The following is a 23,262-nucleotide window of genomic DNA, read 5'->3' as shown; positions in this document are numbered from 1 at the left end:
AGTGAGCGGGAGGCCTCAGTAAAAGTTTTACCTTCACACAAAATTTCTTGGAGATGTTCTTCGACAACGCAAAGTCAAAATTTGGGGCCGACTGCGATGAAGCCCATCTCGGTTGCACTGTGAGGGAGGCCTCGGTCAAACTTTTACCTTGCAGTTAGAAACATTTCTGGAGCTTTTCTCCCTCAATGTTGTACAGTCCTCCTCAGCAAGCTGATTTCGATGACACATTGGTGGATTGCCTTTCCACAAGCCCCTATTGAAATCCTTGAAGTCTGGGGCTCTGGAGCTTTTCAGCGGGGCAAACCTGAAATTCAGGCTGGGTCGCTGTGAATGGTGGCAGGCTTGACTCTTGACGTCGCTTCTGTCTATTTATGGAGCTTTTTTCGAAAGGTGCTCCAAACATATGGATCTTCTTCCAGGAGTACTTCTTGGGTCCTCAAAGTGTCCACAAACTAGCTCCAAGGTTCCAGAAGCTCTGACTTGCTCCTTGGAAGCTGGGACTTCAGTTCCCCGGATGCACCTGGTCAGAATCCTTAAATGGCCACAGGATACTGGTCAGCTGGGCTATTCTTGCAGGACTTGATGCAGGGGACTCTGATTAGCTCCTTTGTACCTGTAGCTTACAGGGAGTCTACCCCTGGAGTTGCAGAAGCAAGGCAAAGTTATTTTATTGATGAACCCCAAAGTGTGCAGCTGGTACAGTTCTTACGAGTGCAGGGTCCAGGTGTCCAGCAGGGCATCTGAATTGTGGGGCAGCTGTGCCATATTTATCCTTGCTCCTGGGGTTGGGAAGTAGGGTGCGCTCCTGTCCAATAGAGTGGAGGCCGCCACCCTCTTGAGTGACCACTTACTGGGAAGTGTGGCAAAAATGAATCCCAGGGAGCAACATTCTTCTAAAAATCCAAGATGGCAAAGGTTTAGATCTGACTGGGTCCACCCACTGGTGTGGTTAAGTTTCACTTAACACAACCCATTTAAGTCCCTCTCATAATCTCGTCATGGGCTCCTAGCTATCTGGGGCTGCAGGAAATGGAGGAGGTACAGTTTCTCTCCCAAGTGGCTTTCCCTCCTTTGAAGGCCAGTTTGGCCACTATTCCCCAATCCTGTTCTGACATCTACAGTAGCAGTTCTCTGCCCACCAGATGCTTCCTTTGTTTCAACCTAGGTCACTTCACACCTCAACAAGGCAGCCTGGCTCAGGCCAGAGTCTGACCAATAAGGAAAGGGCACTACAGGGCTGAACTTGGTAACTTTCAGAAAGAGTTCTAAGACTCTTTCCCTGTGCTAGTTATAATAAATTCAACATGGGCAAGTTGTTGGAGTTATTATAGCATTTAATTTGGTACCAAACCTGCTATATGTAGCTCAATCCCAATGGAAAATAAGACTTTATTATTTTAAAATAAAGTTGCTCCATGACCATTGACTACAATCAAAAAAACTGAATTTGTCTGTTTTTCCCTCACTAGTGTGTATAAAACATATTTTATGAAGACCCTGGTTATATTTACACTGCACCCAACCCTGGTGGCACCTAGGGTAGACCTTAATGGTGACTTATATGGAAAACTAAGGTAGTTTCAGACTTTGGAAGTATTTCTAATTCCAAAGTTGAATCTGGGGTTCATTTTAACTTAAAAGCAGCCAGCAAGGCAGGCCTGCCTTTACAATGACATTGGACACCACACCAGTGCACCTATGGGTTCACTATCTATACTGGGGTCCCTAAACCTACATGCACTACCACATACTATGAACATATAGGTGGGTTGTCAGAGCTAATTATAACTATGCCTAATTTACATTTACCACTTTACACCGAGCAATGGCCCGGGAACTGGTTAGCAGTGCTCAGGGCACAGTCAGAGTCAGAAAACACCAGTATCAGCTAAAAATGGGGGCAAGAAAGTGAGGAGACTTCTGCAATCAGCTCAGCTTTCCCACACATCGCCCCCTGCCCCCAGCCAACACATCCAGGAGACCCAGTCCAACTCTGGGAGAGACTCCCTGGCTTGTCAGGTGAGGAAAACAGTGAGAACAACTGGCTATACTATTGCAGGGCCTACTCTGCCTCACGTTCTCCTGTTAGGGCCACTCCCTGTGGGCAGCTGACCAATCCCAACAGTAACTTGACCAATTTTAACTTGAAATCTCACTCTAAGGGTGTCTTCCTTGTCCCCCTCTGCTAGTTTGGGTAGTAAGGTGCCCACCTCCTTTATCCCTAATTTTGCTATGGCAACACCTAGCTTGCCCACAGAGGCTACCCAGCACTTGAGGGGACTGGAGTTGGATTCATAAATACGACCCATTCCAATAAATGCACTTTCCCCAATGTATGTGATTTGGGATTTAGAATAGAAAAATCCAACACCCTCCAATATTCCTCTTTCTCCTATGTATTTGGGTTTGGAGTTAGAATCTGCCACCTTCAACATGTGTACTTTCCGCAGTGTAAGGAAGATAACAGTTAGAAACTTAACAAATTGTCCAATATATGCACATTTCCCATTACATTTCGGACTGGAGTTAGAATAGTCAATTAGACCCATTCCAATGTACAAACTTTCTCAGTATTTTTGGATTATTGTTGAAATAGTAAACTGACCTCTTTCATTTATGGATTTTAATTAATGGTTATGGGAGTACATTTAGTATAATTTGGTATAAATATGATTTTAAAAATAGTTTCCTTATGTAACTCTTATTTCATTTAAGTTAGTAAATATACATTTTCCATTGAGCATTAAAGTTTTAAATTATTTGTAGAATTGAAATTACAACTTTCTTTTAACAAACTTTCTTCATCATTTTTTAAAAATACATTTTTTTAATTATTTTATAAATGTGTGCAATGCTTCTTTAATATTTTTAAAATGTTTATATTTAAGTTGAATTATTTTATTATAAAATAATACATTTATACGTGATTAGTACATTAATTTAAATAAAACAAAAATGTGCATAACAATATTTCTTTGGAATTTTATTTTAGTAGATTTGTTTTTTTATGAAACATTAAACAGAAGATGTATTGTATTTAAAAGTAAAGAATGGTTTAACCATGTAAATATCATTTCAATAGTTTTCATAAAAAAAAATGAAATATAAATATAATATATACATTTTATTATATACAATTTATTTCTTCAATTTCAAAATGTTTTTGCATGCACAATCGGTTAAAGACATGTTTAAAGAGTTTATTTAAAATTAAGTTATGTAGCTAAAATATTTATAGTACATGAAACTACATTTATAACGTTTTTAAAAAAAATCTTTCAAAATATGTTTTGAAAACAATATTATCATAAAGCCTGTTTATTTTTTTAAAATACTATATTAGTTCTTGAAGCTATTTCTGTACTTAATATAATTTTAATAATGATATTTTGATTGTTAATCATTTTCTCAAATAATTTGTATGTATTAAATAGCTATATTTAGTTAGTGATCTTTTTAATATTTTGTTTTTGCATCAATATGTTTTTGTGGTATATATTTGGACAGATAGCAGTACCTTGATAATAGAGTGGTAGTCGATATTCTCAAGTCAGTATTTTTGCTGATCGATTTTAAAAAATTGATATTGTGACATGCAACCAATACGTTGAATTATACATGCATAGTATGCTGCTCTTGTATTACAAAGAACATAAACTCATAGGGTAGGTGATGTTCTTGTTACCTGTGAAAGTATTTCCTCCTCCATGTCCTTCTGAGAGCTTGGCGTGCCCTGGTAGTGACAGATATCTTGCGTGGTGTGTAGTTGCCTAAGTTAAAACAGACATGATTGCAATGGATGAGTTATCTGGATTACTCTTACATTTCATGACACGCTCTGCAACGTGCTACTAAATTAGGTCAGTTATGTAAAATAAAGACATTGTGTGATGACGGCTTACAATGCAGAATATGGAGTAGCTATGTACATAATATTAGCAACATTGAAGCTGTAGTGTAATCAGAGCCAAAATGCTAAAGGCATTGGTCCAGGGGACATGATTGTGAAAATGATTTGTGAAAATGATTGTCGGCTGACTGACTAGGTGAGTTCAATCCTGTTAGAGAATGAGTGACAATAGAACTTGCAAGGCAGGTGCTGACTGCAGATGTTTTCACACTAGGTAAATGTAGCAATGCAACAAAAGTCAGTAGGATCATGTTAGAATGGGATGTATATAACACAGACGTACACCAGTATAGTGATATTATTTTCTTTTAGAAGCAGGTGACACCTACTCTTCTATTGAGTATTATCAGTGTCAAGCATTGTGCTCTTGTGACCGATTATTTGCAGTCATGGCACTATAAGTGATCCAGTAAACTGGGTCCCTGTAAGCTGGGGAAATGCCTTTGGATGGAAGTAATTAAATTTAATTGATTGGAGCAGAAACCCACATTCCTTGTAATACAGCTCCCCTGCTGAAGCTTTGGATAGTCACTGAAATCAGAATGATACGGCCTTAGGGGTTTGGCTATCCTGAGTGGTGAGCTTGCCTAGAACATCCTGTAATCAGGGTCTGGGAGGAAGAGAACTTTCAGAGAATTTTTGGGCCCAGCATGCAAAATACTCAAATATTATTGTGTAAAGTTAATAAACTGACTGTTGAATTTTAATCAGATCATCACACATACGGTGATAGCAAGAATAAAATAATGGATACTGGTGTGCACTATAGCATAGGAAGGGCTCCAAACAATTTTGATGTGTTCAATGTGACACTTCAAAGAAACCAACCCTAAAAATGGTTGAAGATTAGAGCTAGGCATAATATCTATTCTTCTGCTCTGTGAGGGCATGAGGTACCAGAACATTTTCAGGATGTTATTCTTATACTTCCATTGCTCAATGTTAGACAGTGACATCTGCAAAAGGATAACAATACTGAGATGTTTCCTCCCAAAAGAAAAAGCCAGGGCAGCCACTGTCTGGAGATAAGCACATAATGGTCCACATGAGCAAGGCATGTTGATGATGAAATGAGTTGGGTGTTTACTCCACATGTGCGCCTAACATAAAATAAAATTGTTATCACATAAATAAATGGATTTCTGAGAAATTATTCTGGCACCAGAGTGCGAGTTTCTCAACCGTGGCGTGCTGAGAATTGGTCTGGATATCTATATATCTATCTCTTTCAATATGTATATCCATATCTACATCTATATTATCTAGTGGTGGTTGCCACTAGGAAGTTATAGTTAGGAGCTAGTTTCTACAGAAAAAGTGTTTTTTGTTTTGCTACCCCTGGTGAAAATACAAAATACACATTCATACAGATGCACTCACTGACAGATCCATAAATAACATAGAAATTCAGTGAAAAAAAACAAAGTTTACAGGGACGTTATAGTTAGGAAATAGAATTTTAAAAACCATGGAAATTCACTGAAAAACTTGTGCCCTAACGTAACTATATCTCTCGCCCTTGTAATGCACTGCTAATTAACCCACAAATTACGGCACTCATGACATCTTTGATACTTCATTAATATTATCATTGTAATATTTGCAGTAAAATTTGGGAGGAAAAAACCTTGCATGGCAGGGGCGCAAGGTATAATTACCTTACGGAATGAGTTATAGTTACTTTAGATCATTCTAACTATAACAGGTGAATTTCTATGATATTGTATGTTTGAAATGTGAGGCTAACTATAACGCCCCTGTAACTTTTGTTTTTTTCAGTCAATCCACATAGATATAGATATATATAGATATAGATATTACTTATAGTTAGGACCTAGTTTCCATAGGAAAAGCGTTTTTTGTTTTGTAAATAACTGTTTGATGAATCTTCACAAAATTTTCAAGCTTAGTATGCCACTCACTTTAGCTGCTGTCTTGAATTTTTCTGGGTGATTCATAAAGTAGGGGCTGAGGAAAAGGGGGGGTCCCAAAACACATTTTCCCAATGTATTTTCTCATAGGGCCTTTACAGACTACACCCCAAACCTGTGAACTGAATTACACCAAATTTGGCAGGAAGCTAGATCTTGGGGTACTTTTTGTTATTTGGTGTATAACAGTTTTTGAAAAGGAAAAAGTAATATAGATATATGGACAGATGGTGTTCAGATATGGTCTGATTTGCCAATTTAAAGGACACTAGTCAATCCTGATAGGTTGGTGACAGTGTGAATAATATGTTTTGGTAGCAATTACAAGACTCAGGGACTATGTGAGAGGGCAGGGTGAGCATATGCAGTCCCCAAGGAGCATATATGGGGATCCCAAATGGAACCCCATTTATTGTCTGGCCACAACATGGACAACATGCTATGGCAGCACTTTCCGGTCTCGGAGGCATGCTCGCCTTTGAAATGCCTTGTATTGAATGGCAGGTTTTGAAGGTCACAAAAAGAACGTATAAATGGTGATAATCAATTTTAGGTTCAATATAACAAATTTGTTGATGGTATCATACTAATGTTAGGAATTGTAGAATGTTCTATGGTGATTTTACCCTGTGAAAAGCCTTCTGCTGGGATTTAATTAATCATATTTGTGAGAAAGGTGTTTTCTCATGCCTTTCCCATTAAAAGTCATGGAAGGTGTTCCAGAAGCTAAAATGAGAGCAGATTTTATAGCCATATGAGAATGAAGTCTGACATTCTTAGTAAAACATGTACTTCCAACAGGAGCTGCATGTCAGTTGATTCCCTTGTGTTCTACAGCAGCATCCCAGAGTGTTCTAAAGAAGAACTAGAGCACTAGGGGACATATTTATAATCCATTTGTGCAGAAGTTGCATCTTTTTTTTACGTAAATTTGGCACAAAACTAACTCCATATTTATATTTTGACGTTAGACATGTCTAATGTCAAAATATTGGAGTTAGCACCATTTTCTAGATGTGTGAACCTACCTTGCATCAATGAGATGCAAGGTAGGCGTTCCCATTTAAAATTTAAAAAATGATGCTAACTCCATAGCCCTATATTTATCCTCCCATGCTAAAATGACACACGTGTGGGAGGAGGGGCTAAATAAGGGTGCAAAGCTTGCTTTGCACCATAAGTTAACACCTGGGCCAGACGAGGCATTGGGGGTCCTGTGGACCCATTTTCATGGTTAAACACCATGGAATGGGTCCACAGGTGCCCTACTCAAGCCCCAGGAACACCCTCACCCACACCAGAGGGACACCAGAGGATGGGGGACCTCATTCCAGGTAAGTAGGGTAAGTATAGTTAAGTATTATTTTCTTTTAAATTAAAGTGCCATCAGGGGCCCAATTTCGAGTCGCTTTCTTGGCACAGGGTGCAATGGCCATGCTTAGGGGACACTGGTCCCCTGAGCTGGCCATTGGGGTGGTGGGCATGACTTCTGTCTTTCCTAAGACAGGAGTCATGTGGTATGGATGGTTTTGCATCATAAAATGACACTAGGCTGGTTTGAGGCCTTTTTTTACCTCTAAGCAGCCTAAAGTCCTTTTTTGGTGCAAAACCCCTTTCTCCCATACCGCCACCCCCACCCGGCCTATGTAATTTTTTTCACACTAGCCCACCCTTTGCGCAGGCTTGTGCCATTCCATAAATATTGCGCCTGGCTGGCGCTCAGGAATGGTGCAAGCTGGTGCTAAACCTTTTGATGCAAAACTGCGTTAGTGTAGTTTTGCATCAAAAGTATAAATATGCCTCTAACAATCTTTCTTATGACACAAGTTGGGCACACCTGAAGCCATCTTGACTGGATCAAACTGGTAAAACTTAAAACATTTAGTAATTTTGTCATAGAAATTATGATTTGTGCTGTAGAAAGGAAAATTAAGACATGATTTATGTGAGTTCTCAAATATCTTTCTCTTCTAGTTCATTAAAACATTCTGAGATGCTGACTGAAAGATGCACTTCAACACCAGCAGCAGACTGCCAGATAGCTTCCTGGTAGTAAGTTGCCTTACTACAGTGTTCGAATGAGCAACTAGAATGCTAATATTCTGAATTTATGCTAAAGTGTGGCACATCTGAACACCACCTTGACAGAATCGAAGTGGAAAACTGAAAGCATTTTCTGCTGACGATACTGCAGTAAATGAAGAAATAAGAGAGCTCGAATATCACCCAAACGTAGCCCAAATGTAGCCCAGGATAGACATGTGCAGGGCAAGGGGCTTCAGAACAGACCATGCAGGGCAGGCAGGAGGAGCACTGTATTTGGATACATGTATGTCAGAAGGAAAAAATGTTGTGTTGAAATATACAAAAATTATATCTTTCCTGTAATGACCTATAATATAGATGTTGCCATTAATATCTCCTTTTTGTTGAACTTTTTCATTTTTTTAAAACATATCAGAAGAAGGAAAGGGCAGTTTACATGTACTTTGTTTAAACTGCAGCTAATTAAATTACATGGCCTTCCTTTCACCCTACCTACTGGATCAGACAGCAGGCTTGGTGACATCATTACAGTTGAACGGCCAGAACATGTATTTATTACAGGCAACTAGAGGTGTTAAAAGTCACCTGTAAAAAGGAACACTTGAAATAGGTTTCAATAAAGGAATTACATGCTTTCATGTATTATAAAGCCCTGCACCTAGCATAAAACATAAGTCAACTTTGCTAGGTTCAGAAAGAAAGTTTAGGTTCATCGAAATACTAACGCTTCTTTGAAGTTAGTTTACAAAATATCAAAGGTGAATACTTTAGGGATACAATTGTTACAGTGTATCCTTTATCATGCTCAGCGCTACACACCTGAGGCAATTGGAGTCGGTTAGTGAAAGGCACCCTTAATTAGCCCTTAGTAGAGAAATTATTTTGGAAGAGGGGTTTCAGTGAAGGCTAACATCTGTTACTAACACATTATTTCTAGTGCTTCATTCTTTTCGACATTTATATGCCCAAGGTGTGCAAGAACAGAGCCAAAACGATCAAAGAGAATAAACTGTGAACACTGTTCAGGCATTTGAAATGAAGAGTACCGCTCTGGCCCGGGATAAGCTTCGGTCTTTTCTCAAACTCTCCCGCATGCTGTGCCGACGACGGATGAGGATTTCTTTAGCCTGCTTCTCGTTTGTTCCTGTGGTCAAGTTATGCCTGTTGTACGACAGCGTCTGGAACACAAACGGCATTGGAAAACTTTAGAAAAACTAAAACATTTGGGCCCTTATTTATACAATTGTATTTTGTAAGTTTGCGCTGTTTTTGCATCAAAAAGCGGCGCAAATGCGGCACTAAAAAAGTATCAATATGGGCCTTGGTTCTTTACACATTTTCTGTCACCAGTTAGACATTTGAACAAAGCCAAGAAAAGTAAAATATGAAATTGAGGCCCATATTTATACTTTTTGACGAACAACTGCGCCAACGCACAAGGGCGCCTTATTTATTGAATGACGTTAGCCGGCGCAGAGGACTGGTGTGCGTCAAAAAAAATGACTCACACCAGGCAGGCTGGGCGCCGTTTTTTAAGGCCTGCCCCCTCCTGTGCGTCAAAATGACGTCACAGTATAAATATGGGGCACAGGCCTTAAAGTCATTTTTTGGAAGGGAACGCCTACCTTGCATATAATTAATGCAAGGCTGGTTCCCCCTTCCAAAAAATGACGCACATGGTGGAACTTTGACGCCCGCGGGGTCGGACGTCAAAGTATAAATATGGGGCAGGGTTTGCGCCGATTGTGCATGCACATTCGGCGCAAACAGAGTATAAATATGCCCCTGAAAATTTAAGATTAGGTTAAATGGCCAACGATTCTGAACTCAACTGATTGCATTCTAAATGACATCATTCAAGTTTAATATTTTCTTTAGCTGGAACCTGCAAGAGTTAGCGAGTTTCTATATTTTTTTTTACTTTAAATGAACAACAAAATCTGCAGGCCCTTTATTTCTCTAACACCAAATCGTGCAAAGGAGTAATAATAAATGTGTAATCAGTGTTCAGTGATTTTGGGGTCAATTAAGAGTTGCCTGGTGGCCGGATCCTGGAATGACTAGTTCTAAATCACCATGCCACTATGAATAAGGCAAAGCAGTATTCCCCCTCGCTACCCGTGACACTGCTCCGTGCTACCCATAATAAAGACTGGTAGAGGAATATATATTCTGCCATTGTATGGGGAGAAGGTTTATAAAAATCTACAGTCGCCACTTTCAGGATTTTGAAAGTATCGTTTTACTTATTTATAACTGTGCTTCTTCAAATTTACTGTAATTCATTGAAAGGTTTTCCCTGAATTACATAATTGTTTTCCATCCATATTAAGTAAGAGAGGATGAATTTGCTTACATTTTTTGTGCAATTTCATGAATATTATGCAAAAGTATGCAATATGAAGTAACTCGTGTGAACTATGGGTTGATATGTTATCTGACTTCGCAATGGGTGAGAGGAATATTTTGTGGGCAAAAATCATGCAAAAAACTTGACCGGCTGGTGGGAAAATAAACGTCTTTTGTCATTTACTTTTCCCTTGAGAAATTTTGCACTCAAACCCGTATCCCACAGGCAAAAATGACACTAAATGGTGTGATGTAAAATTTTACAAAACTTTGCGAACTTACTAATAACATATAATTCCTGTTTTTTTCGAGATTTCGCTGCATAAATAAATTTTTCCCTAGGCCTAATATTAACCTACTGAATCACGGAGTGCTTAAAACAGCTTAGGTTATAAACTTTGCAACTAATCGGACACCAAAAAGCCTGGTTCAATTTATGACACTAACCAAAACTATATTGTTTACAAGTTGGAAAACGTAATAATAAAGCTGTAGAGGGTGGCGGGTGTGCCGCCAGGTAACGCCGAAAAGGAGACACAACACCAGTACATGTTTCTCTGGTGAACTGCCGCCGAGGTCAACGGCTCTCCCTTTTATTGATTTCCCCAGTTGCCCAACCCCCTTTTACCCATTGTTGCTACAAAGTATAGGAGAGCCCGATGGCTCTCTACATACCTCCCAAGTTTTAGTTATCAAATGAAACAAAATACCAAAACCCAAAGCAGAAATGGAAAAAAAAAAAAAAGGAAGACGTAGATCAGTGAAAATAATCGAAACGTGATCTCCTGCTACATTATTATCTATTAAAAAAAAAACACAGTCACTACATCAACATGCAAAGTCCCTCAGTCTCTGGCTGGGTGCAGGATTAGGTCACAAATGATACCTCTTACGCCGACCGGTGGTCTCCTTACAACACACATTACCTGTCGACCCACGGTCGGGCCCCTGAGCCGGCGGATCACCCATCTGGTCTGGCGCGGGAACTTCCTCACTTCCATCATCATTATCATCATGGGCATCGCCTCCGCCATTCTCACAGGAAACTTCAACCCTCTTAAATCATGATATCTTCCGGGTTACTTGCCGTCCAACTCTTCTTGCAGTCACCATGATCCCCTTTATTCGGAGCATCTTCCACCATTCTGACTTATAGGGAGTCTGAAACTTTCGACTCAGACGTCGGTTTCTTACTACCACAAAATCATCCACCTGAAGATACAAACATCGGGTTCTTCGCTGGCTACTGGCACTTTGATTGGTCAATCTCAGTCTCTGCTGGGCTGCTTTCATATTCAATTCTGTTGGTTCCCAGTGTAGCCTTGCTGGAACACAGTCCCTCTGGGGCTGTCTGAACATCAAAACTGCTGGGGAACAGCCAATGGTGCTGTGAGGCGTCTGCGTATATGCCCGCAGAAACTTGTGCATACACCACTCAACATCCTCCCCTTGTTCCACCCCGATCTGAAGTGCTCTATTAAAAGTCCGCATGAATCGTTCTACATCGCCATTGGCTTGTGGCCAATAATGCGTGATCTTTCGGTGCTGAATTGCCAGGAGGCCCAAGTAATCTTGAAACTCTTGGCCCTGAATGGCGGACCGTTATCTGTATGAATCTCATCCGGCAGGCCAAACAATGCAAACACTTTCTCCAGGATGGGTTTGACATTTTCAAAAGCAGTTGATGCAACTAACTCCACCACAGGGAATCGAGTACACAAGTCTATCATAACCACCATCAGCCACCCATTGGGAAAACTTCCAAAATCCATACTGACCTTCGACCATGGTTTGGAGCTCGGTGGCTCCGTAATCACAGGAGCGGTGGGTTGATCAATAGCAGTGATGCCACAGGAGTGCTACCTTGCAACAAGAGTATCTTCCATGACATCCATGCCTGGGAACCATACTCTGGTCCTTACGCAAGCTTTAGTCTTAGGAGCTCCTTGAAGTCCTTGGTGAGTCAGGTCAACCACACGGTCCCACAGGCGCTGTGGAAACACTATTTTCAGGCCAGCAACAAAAACCCGTCACTCCCCACTGACAGTTCATCTCTTACTCTACAGAGTCCTTGCATGGCCACATGTTCCTCTTGGTCAAGTGACCTTCTGTCTTCTAAAAAATGCTTCCACCCTTGCTGCTTCAAAGCATCCTTGGCTCGGCAATTGGCGGGTCTTTCACAGATGCTTCGACTATCTCTTCTAGTGTGAGGGCCACGGGACAGGCCGTCTGAACCACCATCTTAACAAAGCTTTCCATTCCTTCTCCTTCATCTTCAGATCCCTCATCAGGTTGATACACGGGGGATGCCGCGACAAGTAATGAGCTGGGTTGTTTACTCCCGACCTGTAGGCAACCTTGAACCTATACGATTGAAGTGAACCAGCCCAATGTTCAATTCTCGGGGAGCCAACCGCGTGGATCCCGCAAACAGCGACACAAGGGGTTTGTGGTCCGTTATCACCTGGAATTCCTGGCCGTACAGGTATAGGTGAAAATGCTGACAGGCCCAACGGATTGCCAGTGCCTCTCTTTCAATTTGTGCATAACGAACCTCCACCGCTGACAGCTCTCAGCTTGCATATGCCAGAGGCTCCCACTCCAGGTCACGCTGCTCCTGCAGTAGCACTGCCCCTAGCCTAATCGGGCTAGCATCCACAACCAGCTCAGTCCTTTTCCTGGGGTGGAAATAGGCCATTGTCACCTTTTCTAGCAACACCTCCTTCACATCCTGAAATGCCTTGCTCTCGTCTAGACTCCTGTCCCACTTGGAATCCGCTTTTGTTAGCTGTCCAGGGGTTCGCCCTTCGTAGCCAAATGAGGTATGAAACAGCCACAGTATGTTGCCATACCCAGTGTTGGAAAATGGGTTATTGGTAGGGCAGGTAGGTACCTACACCTAGCAACAAGCCACTAACCTCCACCTAGGTACAGTTAGGTCTCAGTAAATTAATCCCAGCTCAACCCTTGCTTGGCAACGAGCGTCATGGCTTAACTTAGGAGACAAAGTGTAAAGCATTAAAATATCACAAAACAGTAATTAAATAAAACACAGGAAACAGTTTAAAAATCCAAAACCAATTTATAAACATAGTTTATATGTTTATCTTTAAAATGACACAAAAACGATTAAAATCGGTTCAGGGGAACCGGAGATATGAATTTTTAAAGAATTATTACCTTTCTAGCGCTTAGAAACAAAAAGCGCCAATCGGGTCATCTGGTTGCACCTCGACCGGGGCAAAGTCAAACTTTCAGGCCGACCGCGATGGAGCCCTGCTCGGCTACAGGTCGCGGGAGGCCTCAGTTAAAAAGTTACCTTCTGACTTAGTCTTTATTTTGAAGTTTTTCTTCACCGGGACGAACCTGCCAGTTGAATCCGACCTCCTGGAGCCCTTGTCCGGATACGCGATGTGGGTTTCCTCGGTGGAGACTTTTACCTTCGGACTTAGTCGTTTTTTCGAGATGAAAATCCTTCGACCGGGGTAAACCTGGATCTTGATCCGACGTCCATGGAGCCCTTCTCGGATACGATGGCTGGGAGGTCCCGGTCAACTTTTTACCTTCGGACTTAGTCTCTTTTTTGGATGTTTTTCCTTTACCGGGACGAACCACGAAGTCAGGCCGGGTCGCGGTTGAGGCAAGCCGGCTAGAATTTCCGCGGCGGGTCGGTCCCTCTCTGGAGCTTTTTTCCAAAAATTCTCAAATCTTTTCCAAACTTCTGGGGCTTCACCCAGATGTTCTTTTAAGGTTCTTTTGGGGTCCACAGCTCACCCCAAGGGTCCAGAAGTTCTGTGATGGTCCTTGGGGGGTGCGGACTTCAACTCCCAGAATGCACCTGGCGCAAACTCCTTTTTGGCCACTGGACAGTGGTCAGCTGGTCGCTTTCTTCAGGAGTTGGTGCAGGGGACTCTGGTTTAGCAATTTTTCACCTGTAGCAAACAGGGAGTCCCTCCTTGAACCAGTTGAAGCCAGGCAAAGTCCTTCTTGTGGTGAAGCCCAAGTGTGCAGCTTGTGCAGTCATTCTGAGTGCAGGGTCCAGGTGCAGGCCAGGGGTCCAGCAGGGCAGTCCTTCTTCTTCTTTAGTTCCTTTCTTGTTGATTTCTGGAGGGGATCTGAGGTGTGGGTGCAGGTCTGCCAGTTTTATCCTTGCTCCTGGGTGAAAAGCAGGGGGGCCCTGGTTCTCCAATCAGGGACAGGGTCGTCCCCCTGTGATGACCACTTCCTGGGAAGTGTGGCAAAAATCCATCCCAGAAGGCAACAGTCTCTAAAAATCCAACATGGATGAATCTGATTTTTGGAGGTTACATCTGGCTGAGCCCACCCACTGGTGTGGCTAAAAATCATAAACACACCCCTCTCCTGCCCTCTCCTAATCTAATCAAGGGGGCACCTAATTGTCTGGGGTTGCAGGATGTGGGGGTGTTGCTGGGTGCTGCAAATGTCCTTCTCTGCCTTTGAAGACCAGTTTGGCAGCCCTCCCCCTTCCTGCCTCACCATCTGCTGAGGGGAGATTCTCTCCCCCAAGCACATTCCTTTGTGTGAAGCCAGGCCACTTCACACCTCATCAAGGCAGCCTGGCAGAAGCTGCTGCAGGCTGGCCAATCAGAGCACAGCAGCAAAAACAATGCAGAGCTGAAATTGGCAACTTTTTAGGTAAAGTCTAAACTTTTTACCTGAACAAGTTATATTAAATCCAACAACTGGAAGTTGTGGGATTTATTACAACAATTAATTTGATACCAAATTCTTGGTATGTAACATTTAAGGAGACTTTAAAATTTTAAATAAAGTCTGCCCATTCTAGCCTATGAAGGCCATTTACTTCAATGAGGGAAAAACGAATTTGGCTGTTTTTACCTCACCAGGGCTTATAAATCTATTTTTATAAAGTCCCTGCTTATAGTTACATGGCACCCAGCACTAGGGGCACATAGGGCACACCTTAGGGGTGACTTATATCTAAAAATAAGGTAGTTTAAGACTTTGGAAGTACCTTTAATTCCAAAGTCGAATTTGCATATAACTTTAATTTAAAAGCAGCCAGCAAGGCAGGCTTGCTTTTAAAATGACACTGGGCACCTCAGCAGTGCACCTAGGTGTGCACCACCTATGCTGTGGTCCCTAAACCTACATGCCCTACCATATACTAGGGACTTATAGGTAGGTTAACTTAGCCAATTATAATTAGCCTAATTTGCATATCCATTTTACACAGAGCACAGGCCCGGGGACTGGTTAGCAGTACCCAGGGCACCATCAAAGTCAGGAAAACACCAGCAAAAAGAGGAAAATGGGGGTAAAAAGTTATGGGGCCTCTGCAATCAGCCCTGTTTTCTCACACAACCCCCCCCCCCAGCCCACACGCCCAGGAGACTCAGCCCAACCCTGGGAGAGTCTTCCTGGCTTGTTAGGCGAGGAAGACAGTGAAGAAAACTGGCTGTCCCTTTGCAGGGCCTACTCTGCCTTATATCCTCCTGTCAGGGTCACTCCCTATGGGTAGTGAAGCCATCCCAACAGTAAAAGGACCCAACTCAAACTGAAACTTTCCTCTAGGGGGCCCTTCCTCCTCTCTCTCTGCCAACTTGGGTAGTGAGGTGCCCACCTCCCCTACTCCAAACTTTGCTAGGGCAACACCTAGCTTACCCAAAGAGGTCACCCAACATTTGAGCAACCCCACCATGACCAATAGGGTCAGGGGGCCTACTTTGCTATTGGCCCTGGGGTCTGCCTCCCAGGCCAAGTACATTGCTGCCAGGAAGGCTAGCACCCAGCAGAGGCTACTGACAGCTGTCAGTACCCAGAACCACACCCTAAGCTCTCTACTGACAGGTGGCTGAGCTGCTTTAGGGGCAACTTTGGGGTCCTGGCACCCCTCTTGCTGTCTAGAGTGGGGGGCTACCACCTCCTGTGGCAGACACCCTCCTTCCACTCTCCCTTCTGTCAGTGCAGGGGCAACACCTTGCATCTGGACAGCTGCCTGACTACTCAGGACTTCCTTAGGGTCAGGGGAGGCCTCACCAGTGCCAACTCTGGGCTTCCCCCCTACTGGGGCAGAAGGCCTTTGGTTCCCTGGAACTCTCTTTAAGAGTGGCCTACCCTTCCTTTTCTTCTTTCCTTTTCTTGGGGACCCCTGTCTCCTAACTGTAGGGACTGACTCCCCAGGACTTTGGGTTGGGGGGGCGCCCTGGGCGACCACCCCATCTGTGACCAGACTCACCTCTGGGAGGTCATTGCCCAGGATACAATCTAGGGGAAGGTCAGCACTGACTACCACCCTAATCCAGTCAAGGATACCCTCCCTCTCTAGGGGCACTATGGCTACAGGTTTAGAGGTGACCTCCCCTGTGGCTATCCTGACTTTCTTTGTCTTTCCTGGGACATACATGTCTGGGGTCACTAACCGGTCAATCACTATAGTGTGACTGGCACAGGTGTCTCTCAGGCCAGTGGTAGGGATCCCATTCACTTGAATGTGGTGGAAGTGCCTACTCCCACCCTCAGGGATCACCAGCTTACCATCTGGTCCTGTCTCCCAGCTCAATGCTAGGAGGACTTCATCATCTGAGGAATCCTCCTCTATGGCTACACTGGACAGCCCAGTGCTAACCACCTTCTTTGGACAGGCTGCATCTCCTCTGAAGTGACCTGTCTGCTGACAGTCAAAGCAAGCCCTACTGTCCAAGAGCTTTTTTAACCCTGGGTCTCCCTGTCTCTGCTTGTCAGAGTGGGAGTGGGATTTACTCTCCTCCTTCTTAGGGTTCTGGGGTACAGAGGGAGTCTCTGTGGTGGCCTTACCACCTCCCTCCTTAGGTTTTTGGGGACCTGACCCCCCCTTCTTGGAGTCTCCCCCCTGGGATTTGACCACCACCCTGGTTCTCAACCACTCATCAGCTGCCTCCCCTAGCTCTCTAGGGTTGGTCTGCTTAGAGTCCACTAGATGCTGGCGTAACCTTTCTTGGGTACAATTGGTCAAGATGTGCTCTCTCATGATCAGATTGTATAACCCCTCATAAGTATCTACTTTGTTACCAATAATCCAGCCCTCTAGTGCCTTTAGTGAAATGTCCACAAAGTCAACCCAAGACTGGGTACTGACCTTCTGGGTGTCCCTGAACTTCATTCTATATTGCTCTGGGGTCAGACCAAACTTCTTGGCTAAGCACCTCTTCATACTAGGGTATAAATCTGCCTCCTCCCCCCTTAAGGTCAGAAGCCTATCCCTCCCTGAGTTGGGGACCAACTCCCACAAAAGGGAACCCCAGTATTGAGGCCTAACCCTTCTCATTTGGAGTGCCCTCTCAAAGGCCCCCAGCCACTTATCTATGTCATCCCCCTCTACATAAGCAGGAACCACCCCCTTGGGTAATCTGGGGCAAACTCCCCCACCCATGGACACCTCAGCTTCTTTATCGCTGCTTCCATCTCTTTTCTCTTTGTATGCCCACTTTTTCTTTTCTAGGGCCAGGTTCTCTGCTTCCAAAGCTATGTATGCTAGCTGGGCCTCCAGCTCTCTTTCTCTGATGGATGGGTTCTCTCCTCCTGAAGGGACCCCCTTCCTACCACTAGCTTTGGATCTGCCCCTAGTGACTGTATTTACTGAGGACCGTTCTTCCTCATCCTCACTTGGGCTCAGATGCCTTCCCTCCCCTGAGTGGTTAGAGCTTGCATCCTCCCTTCTTTCTCCCTCCTCTGGAGCTTCTTCTGACTCTACCTCTTGGGCCTCAGCCCATGCTGTCAGGGATGTGATCAGGATTTGCTTCCTGAGATCAGTGGTTGCAGGCAATCCTCTTTCAATACACAACCCCCTAAGCTGGACTACTGTCAGTGTGGGTAGGCTAGCCAGATCAAGCTCCATGGTTCCCTAGTTTTGTGTCAACAAAAACTTTTTGCAAAAATTGGAAACAAGAATTTAGAAAAATTAAAAAAATTCAATAATTGAAATTAATCCAAATTAAAAATTAAAAACAATTTTTGCGCTAGGACAATTTAAAGGATTTTTAATTTGTTTTATCTAAAACTGTAACATGATATTGAACACAAGTACAGGATCCCACCGCTGCCACCAATTATGTTGGAAAATGGGTTATTGGTAGGGCAGGTAGGTACCTACACCTAGCAACAAGCCACTAACCTCCACCTAGGTACAGTTAGGTCTCAGTAAATTAATCCCAGCTCAACCCTTGGTAGCTTGGCAACGAGCGTCAAGGCTTAACTTAGGAGACAAAGCATTCAAGCATTCAAATATCACAAAACAGTAATTAAATAAAACACAGGAAACAGTATAAAAATCCAAAACCAATTTATAACAATAGTTTATATTTTTATCTTTAAAATGACACAAAAACGATTAAAATCGGTTCAGGGGAACCGGAGATATGAATTTTTAAAGAATTATTACTTTTCTAGCGCTTAGAAACAAAAAGCGCCAATCGGGTCATCTGTTTGCACCTCGACCGGGGCAAAGTCAAACTTTCAGGCCGACCGTGATGGAGCCCTGCTCGGCTACAGGTCGCGGGAGGCCTCGGTTAAAAAGTTACCTTCTGACTTAGTCTTTATTTTGAAGTTTTTCTTCACCGGGACGAACCTGCCAGTTGAATCCGACCTCCTGGAGCCCTTGTCCGGATACGCGATGTGGGTTTCCTCGGTGGAGACTTTTACCTTCGGACTTAGTCGTTTTTTCGAGATGAAAATCCTTCGACCGGGGTAAAACTGGATCTTGATCTGACGTCCATGGAGCCCTTCTCGGATACGATGGCTGGGAGGTCCCGGACAACTTTTTACCTTCGGACTTAGTCTCTTTTTTGGATGTTTTTCTTTACCGGGACGAACCACGAAGTCAGGCCGGGTCGCGGTTGAGGCAAGCCGGCTAGAATTTCCGCGGCGGGTCGGTCCCTCTCTGGAGCTTTTTTCCAAAAATTCTCAAATCTTTTCCAAACTTCTGGGGCTTCACCCAGATGTTCTTTTAAGGTTCTTTTGGGGTCCACAGCTCACCCCAAGGGTCCAGAAGTTCTGTGATGGTCCTTGGGGGGTGCGGACTTCAACTCCCAGAATGCACCTGGCGCAAACTCCTTTTTGGCCCTGGACAGTGGTCAGCTGGTCGCTTTCTTCAGGAGTTGGTGCAGGGGACTCTGGTTTAGCAATTTTTCACCTGTAGCAAACAGGGAGTCCCTCCTTGAACCAGTTGAAGCCAGGCAAAGTCCTTCTTGTGGTGAAGCCCAAGTGTGCAGCTGGTGCAGTCCTTCTGAGTGCAGGGTCCAGGTGCAGGCCAGGGGTCCAGCAGGGCAGTCCTTCTTCTTCTTTAGTTCCTTTCTTGTTGATTTCTGGAGGGGATCTGAGGTGTGGGTGCAGGTCTGCCAGTTTTATCCTTGCTCCTGGGTGAAAAGCAGGGGGGCCCTGGTTCTCCAATCAGGGACAGGGTCGTCCCCCTGTGATGACCACTTCCTGGGAAGTGTGGCAAAAATCCATCCCAGAAGGCAACAGTCTCTAAAAATCCAACATGGATGAATCTGATTTTTGGAGGTTACATCTGGCTGAGCCCACCCACTGGTGTGGCTAAAAATCATAAACACACCCCTCTCCTGCCCTCTCCTAATCTAATCAAGGGGGCACCTAATTGTCTGGGGTTGCAGGATGTGGGGGTGTTGCTGGGTGCTGCAAATGTCCTTCTCTGCCTTTGAAGACCAGTTTGGCAGCCCTCCCCCTTCCTGCCTCACCATCTGCTGAGGGGAGATTCTCTCCCCCAAGCACATTCCTTTGTGTGAAGCCAGGCCACTTCGCACCTCATCAAGGCAGCCTGGCAGAAGCTGCTGCAGGCTGGCCAATCAGAGCACAGCAGCAAAAACAATGCAGAGCTGAAATTGGCAACTTTTTAGGTAAAGTCTAAACTTTTTACCTGAACAAGTTATATTAAATCCAACAACTGGAAGTTGTGGGATTTATTACAACAATTAATTTGACACCAAATTCTTGGTAGGTAACATTTAAGGAGACTTTAAAATTTAAAATAAAGTCTGCCCATTCTAGCCTATGAAGGCCATTTACTTCAATGAGGGAAAAACGAATTTGGCTGTTTTTACCTCATCAGGGCTTATAAATCTATTTTTATAAAGTCCCTGCTTATAGTTACATGGCACCCAGCCCTAGGGGCACATAGGGCACACCTTAGGGGTGACTTATATGTAAAAATAAGGTAGTTTAAGACTTTGGAAGTACCTTTAATTCCAAAGTCGAATTTGCATATAACTTTAATTTAAAAGCAGCCAGCAAGGCAGGCTTGCTTTTAAAATGACACTGGGCACCTCAGCAGTGCACCTAGGTGTGCACCACCTATGCTGTGTCCCTAAACCTACATGCCCTACCATATACTAGGGACTTATAGGTAGGTTAACTTAGCCAATTATAATTAGCCTAATTTGCATATCCATTTTACACAGAGCACAGGCCCTGGGACTGGTTAGCAGTACCCAGGGCACTATCAAAGTCAGGAAAACACCAGCAAAAAGATGAAAATGGGGGCAAAAAGTTATGGGGCCTCTGCAATCAGCCCTGTTTTCTCACACCCAGGAAGCTCCTATCTTCGATGGTGTTTCGTGGAACTGGTGCACTGCAAAAGGCCTCCACCTTCTTGGAGTCCACTCTAAGCCCCTCACTGGAGAAAATGTAACCAAAAAACTCAACAGAGTTCTGGTAAAATGTGCATTTCTTTCTTTGAATTGTAAGACCTGCTTCATACAAACGCTGCAGCGTGGCCCTAAATCGGCGGTGATGATCTTCCAGCATCTCCGAGAAGATCAGAATGTCATCACTTAAGTTCAGCACTCCCTCCAGACCAGCCAGTGTCTCTCTAATGGCATTCTAAAAAACTTCAGCGGCAGACGACCCTCCAAAACTGAGTCTTTTAAAACGCCGTAGCCTCATGTGCATGGAGAAAGTTGGGATGTTCCTGCTGTCCGGGGTTAACTCCAGCTGGAGATAGCCAGAATTTCGGTCAAGTTTAGATAACAATTGGGCACCGTTCAAGTCTGTGACAATTTTGTCCATTGTAGGTGTAATGTGCCATTCCCTCTTGATGGCATGATTCGGCAGCCGCATATCGACACATAGTAGGCCCCATAACCTTCTTGATCGCCCCCTGGTCTCCAGAGCTTGCAGCTCTCTCTCCCTACTGCCAGTCTGAGATGAAAAGGAACACGGCGATGCCGCAGCGCAGTGGGGGCCACTGCAGGGTCAATGTGCAGCTCCAATTGCTTCCCTTGAGCTTTCCTAGACCCACAAATAGTTGTGGGAAGTCATCAAGTATGGCCTCTGCATGCGTGTCGTGAACCTGACGTGCAAAAAAGACAAGCTCCAGGTCCTCGGCTGTGTGGCATCTGAGGAGGGTACCCCTGTGCTCTTTTGCCATGTAAAACTTGGCTGTTGTCAAACTACCAAGGTTAACTACCCCCACATCAATGTCACCCCACAGCGGAGCGGCTCCCGCCCCCATTGGTGTAGATCTTTGTGTTGCAGTGTATTCGGGGAGAGCTGGTCATACAGCATACTGTCCATCACATTGACTGACTCCCCACTGTCAATCAACACAGTCGCCCTAACTCCATGTATGTCCACGTTGTACATGTGGTCGGCCGTCACTTTTGTTGCCTCCCTCCCGTGAATGAAATGGCAAAAATGTCTTCCTCTTCTTCATCTTCATATCTTCCACTTCCTGACCTTCCTGCGCCACCATCTGTGCTGTCCACAGGTGTCAGTTGCCTCACCGTAGCAGTCTTTTCTGGTGTGGTCTTTTGTCTGAACCGGCTGGCTCGACACACTCTAGCAAAGTGATGCACCTTCCCACACTTGTTGCAGGTCTTTCTCCTTGCGGGGCACATGGCGGGCATTTTGTGTTCATAGCTGTAGCCGCACTCTCTTTCGCTCTGTTTTTTGGGCACGTGGCGATTTTGGTCTGACTGGATGCGTTTGCAGAGCTTCAACTTGCTCTGTCACGACTTACACACTGCTTTAACCTGGAATCCGCTGAACGAATGGCGAGGTTCTTGTTCCTGAATGTTCGGCCTTGGCCCAGGTAGGGGCGACTCCTTCTGATAGCCACGGCTCTGCAGGCAATAGGAATGCCAAGGACAGGCCGTGTCCTACAGAATTAGTGCCAGAGGGAAAAAACCCTAAAAAGTGGAAAACCCCCAAAAAGGAAAATTTCCTGGAACAGGAGCAAAAGTAAAAAGTAAATACAAGCTCCAAAAAGAACAGGAAAAAAGGACTGGAACTGACGTAAACCAATGGCAGACAAAAGGAAGAAGGAGGGAAGGCACCATCCAAACAGAAAGTGTTGCAGCGCAAGGAGAGACAGAATCACAGCCCTTAAATACCCAAAACCAGGAAGCGACCAACAGGAAGTGCAAGGACACCATATTAGATAGGGAAAAACCACATAGAAAGTAATGGACAAGTAGCCATAGAAAGTAGGGACCAAAGCCTGCTGGGAAGAGAAGGGAGTAATGGGACAGAAGAAAAAACATAAATGGAGGCACAGTAAGAGCAACAGAAAGAAAAGGACATAATAGCAGGTGAGTGGGGGAAGAGTTAAACATGCCCGAATGTGTGCCGCGCGGTAGAGAAACGAGGCCCCATGCCCAATTTTGGGCCTCGTAAGCAGCACAAGAGGCTGGGGGTGCGTCGCGTCTGTGTGCCACGCGCCGCAGCCCGAGCCGAATGTTCGGCTCGCACCGCGTGCCGCAGTGCAACATGCTCCTCCTTCACCATGGGGTGTTTGGCAGTGCTAGACCAATTCCTGCCCTCTCACGGCAGCCATAGCATCTGCCTGTGTGGCTGAGAGCTCATGCAAGCGGGCCGGGATCAGTATCTCATCCAACGTGATACCCGGCTGTCGCAATATTAGTTTCCATAGCATATTGGAACAGCATCCCTGGACAATCTACGCACAGATCTCTTTGTGCTGGTTCAGGCCTACGCAGGTACTTGCTAATTTCCTCATTCTGGCATAGAACATATCCACTGACTCAGTTT

General features: G+C 44.3%; 1 protein-coding gene across 1 annotated transcript in view; it reads right to left on the bottom strand.

Annotated features, from left to right (window-relative positions):
* LOC138250056 (sodium/hydrogen exchanger 2-like) overlaps positions 1 to 23,262 on the bottom strand; it is a 720,639-nt gene that overhangs the window by 77,738 nt on the left and 619,639 nt on the right. Inside the window, exons 10-11 of the mRNA XM_069204438.1 lie at positions 8,934 to 9,065; positions 3,686 to 3,770 (exon numbers count right to left, since the gene is read on the bottom strand). Of these exons, the coding sequence (XP_069060539.1) occupies positions 3,686 to 3,770; positions 8,934 to 9,065 (217 nt within the window). The remainder of the gene's footprint in view (positions 1 to 3,685; positions 3,771 to 8,933; positions 9,066 to 23,262) is intronic.

This window comes from Pleurodeles waltl, chromosome 8 (assembly GCF_031143425.1).
Source record: "Pleurodeles waltl isolate 20211129_DDA chromosome 8, aPleWal1.hap1.20221129, whole genome shotgun sequence".
NCBI lineage: Eukaryota > Metazoa > Chordata > Amphibia > Caudata > Salamandridae > Pleurodeles > Pleurodeles waltl.
The sequence above is the reverse complement of the archived record's forward strand: the minus strand, read 5'-3'. Positions and strand labels throughout refer to the sequence as shown.